We start from the raw sequence: 3,062 nt of genomic DNA on the forward strand, positions 1-3,062 counted from the left end.
TAGAGGCACCTGGGAAGAGTGACCCTCAGCTAAGGGACCGCTTCAATCAGGTTGGCATGTAGGTGGGTCTGTGGGGCATTTTCTTGATTCAGGTTTGATATGGGAGGGCCCAGATCACTGTGGGCAGGGCCACTCCTGGGCAGGTAGCCCTGGGTTGTATGAGAAAAGAGGCTGAGCCAGGCATGAAGAGCACTTTCATGACCTCTGCTTCTGTTCCTTTATGCCTGAGGGTCATGCCCTGGATTCCATCTGTGATGGACTGAAACCTTCAAGCTAAATAGAACTTTCCATACCTAAGTAGGTTTGGTCAGTGTTTTTATCAGAACAGTAAGAACAAACTAGAACAGTAGTACTGAGGGTTGACACTAAGGCCTTGCACATGCTTTACCACTGAGCCATATACCCCACACATCTACCATGGAACCACAAATTCTTGTTTTGTTTTGTTTGACAGAGGATCTTATTAGCCCAGGCTATCCTCAAACTTGCTATGTAGCTAAGGGTGATTTTGAATTTTCTGATACTGCCTTTACTTTCTGAATACTTTCATTACAAACATGTGCCTCTGTGCCCAGTCATATACAGTCTTGGGTATTGATCTCAGGGCTCCATGGTTCACAGACAAACATTCTACCAACTGAACTACATTCTCTATACCCTCAGCCTCTGGAAGGTCTTATTTTTAAAGAGTTTAAGGAGAGAATATTATATAATATTAACAGGTATAGGTCTGTATTTTACACATGAGAAACTTGTAGAAAATATACCAAAATAGAAACAATAGTTTCTGGCAGTTGGATGCTGTTGCTTCTTCCTCTTTTTTCTCCTCTTCCTCTTCTTTTTTTCTTAATACTTGAAGAAATTTACCAAATATTTATGCATAAATTGTTAGCATTCTATTACATTAAATCAAGCTACATGAAATTTCCTATATTTATAAGTCAAAGCTGTATTTTTTTCCAACAATACAGTTGAACTCCATTGTTTATTCTTTGAGGGTCTCTTAAATTTGGGTGGCCTGGAACTCATCATGTAGCCCAGGCTAGCCTCAAAATTCTGAATCCTCTTGTCTCATCTCTCTCTTTCCTGATACAGTATGGGGTACTATTGTTCTAGAAAAGAGAGAGTAAGGCTATGAAGCCTGATGCCTGGTCTGCTACTCAGAACTTACTCTCCTTGCTGCTCAGTTCCTTTATAATGGGACAATTATGACATGCCATATAGGATTGTTAGGGTTGACTGACCAATAAATGTAAAGTGTTGAAAGTATATGTGGAGCATAATGCTGGATAAATATGGATTATTATGTATTATTTTCATACTGAGAAAAATGGTGTGTGTTATTTAAGAACCGTGGGTTTTGTCTAGGTGGTGCAGACAACCCCAAGCTCCCCGTGCTCAAGTTGGTAGTGAGTCTGTGGGCTGCATCATCTCCAGCCTCATCCTTACTCCCAGGGAGTTCTGTGGCTTACACTAAGCAGTGAATAACCATGAACAGACTTGGATTTGAATTTAGAATTTATTGTATCACATATTTATACACACAACCATAGTGTTTGTATATTTGGTACTATTCTCTCTGGCCTGGCCCTTTTATCTGCTGTTTAGAATATATATTATTTCCATGGAGAGTGTTGATAGGCAACTGTTGTTGTTGTTGTTCTGTTCTGTTTTGTTTTGTTTTTGAGAAAAAGTTTCCCTGTGTACCCCTGGCTGTCTTAGAACCCACTAGGTAGACTAGGCTGGTCTCAAACTCAGAGATCCACCTGCCTTTACCTCCTAAATGATGGGATTAAAGACATGGAGTATCACTACACCCAGCTGCATGTTACTTTTGAAGGATGTGTGTGTGTGTGTGTGTTTGTGTGTGTGTGTGTGTGTATGCAACATATTTGCATATTACAAAGTGCACTTTGTCACCATCACTGGAAAATGCCAAGTTGTATTCCAAAGGGGATATACCAATTTACAATGATAGCTGGTATTTACCTTAGTCTACTTTTCTTAGATTTATAGAAACTGCAGTTTTTAAAATGGACTCAAGGGGTAGAGAGGCTCAGTGGTTAAAGAGCACTAGTTCTCTTCCAGAAGACTTGGTTTCAGTTCCTAGCGCCCACATGGTAGCTTTTAACTCAGTCCTGGGGAGCTGATCTCTTTTCTGGCCTCCACTGGCAGTGGGCATGTATGTGTTATATACATATGCATGGAGGTAAACACTGATCCACATAAAATAAAAAAAAATCTTAAAAAAGAAAACCAAGTTCTGCCCTATGTAGGAAAATAGATTAATGCATGCACTGTTTTATACATCTAGTTGTTGGGTTTTGATTAGAAATCTGCCCCGACCCGCAGGTCGTTCAGCAGGGATCTAGGGCAAGGGAGAGAAACTGAGAGGGACAAGAGATACAAAGAATGAGAGCAAGACAGTTAGTTGTCTGATCAAGCTCTGAAAAACTTTACTTCAGTGATAGCAATATAAGCATAAACAAGAGGAAGCTTCAAGGAGGGGGAAGAGCCCCGGGCTTTCCGAAGGCCAGGTGGCAATCTTCAGTTTCTGGAACCAGTGGTCACAGTGTCCTCCACACCCACAAATTTACTGTTAGACTACACATGTTCTCTCAGGGCTGTATGTGTAAGGTAGTATTAACCACAAGGCCATGGTTAAGGCCGGCAGAAATCTTACATTTTTAATTTTTATTTCTGACTTACGTTTCAATTTTCTTTTCCTAGGATGATCCCCATACTAACTTATTGATTGAAGCTATAAAAAATGACCATCTTCGGCAAATGGAGCGTGAAAGGTAATATTTCAGCCACTAACTAATATGACTTTAGATTTTTAGAACATGACTGCCTTCTTATTGATTCTTATAAAACTTGTCAGTAGCCAGGAGTGATGCTAAGCACCTTTAATCCCCACACTCAGGATGCAGAGGCAGAAGGATCTCTTAGTTCTAGCCTGGTCTACAAAGCGAGTTCCAGGACAGCCAGGCTACCCACCTACATGCCAACCTGATTGAAGCGGTCCCTTAGCTGAGGGTCACTCTTCCCAGGTGCCTCTA

The 3,062-nt window shown here is 40.9% G+C and overlaps 1 protein-coding gene across 4 annotated transcripts in view; it reads left to right on the plus strand.

The window, feature by feature from the left end:
- Window positions 1–3,062, plus strand: part of Ift88 (intraflagellar transport 88) — a 100,985-nt gene that overhangs the window by 35,726 nt on the left and 62,197 nt on the right. For all 4 annotated transcript variants that reach the window (XM_031361175.1, XM_031361173.1, XM_031361176.1 and 1 more), the window contains exon 13: window positions 2,731–2,801. In XM_031361175.1, coding sequence (XP_031217035.1) covers window positions 2,731–2,801 — 71 coding nt within the window. The remainder of the gene's footprint in view (window positions 1–2,730; window positions 2,802–3,062) is intronic.

The sequence above is a fragment of the Mastomys coucha genome, unplaced genomic scaffold (genome assembly GCF_008632895.1).
Source record: "Mastomys coucha isolate ucsf_1 unplaced genomic scaffold, UCSF_Mcou_1 pScaffold9, whole genome shotgun sequence".
NCBI lineage: Eukaryota > Metazoa > Chordata > Mammalia > Rodentia > Muridae > Mastomys > Mastomys coucha.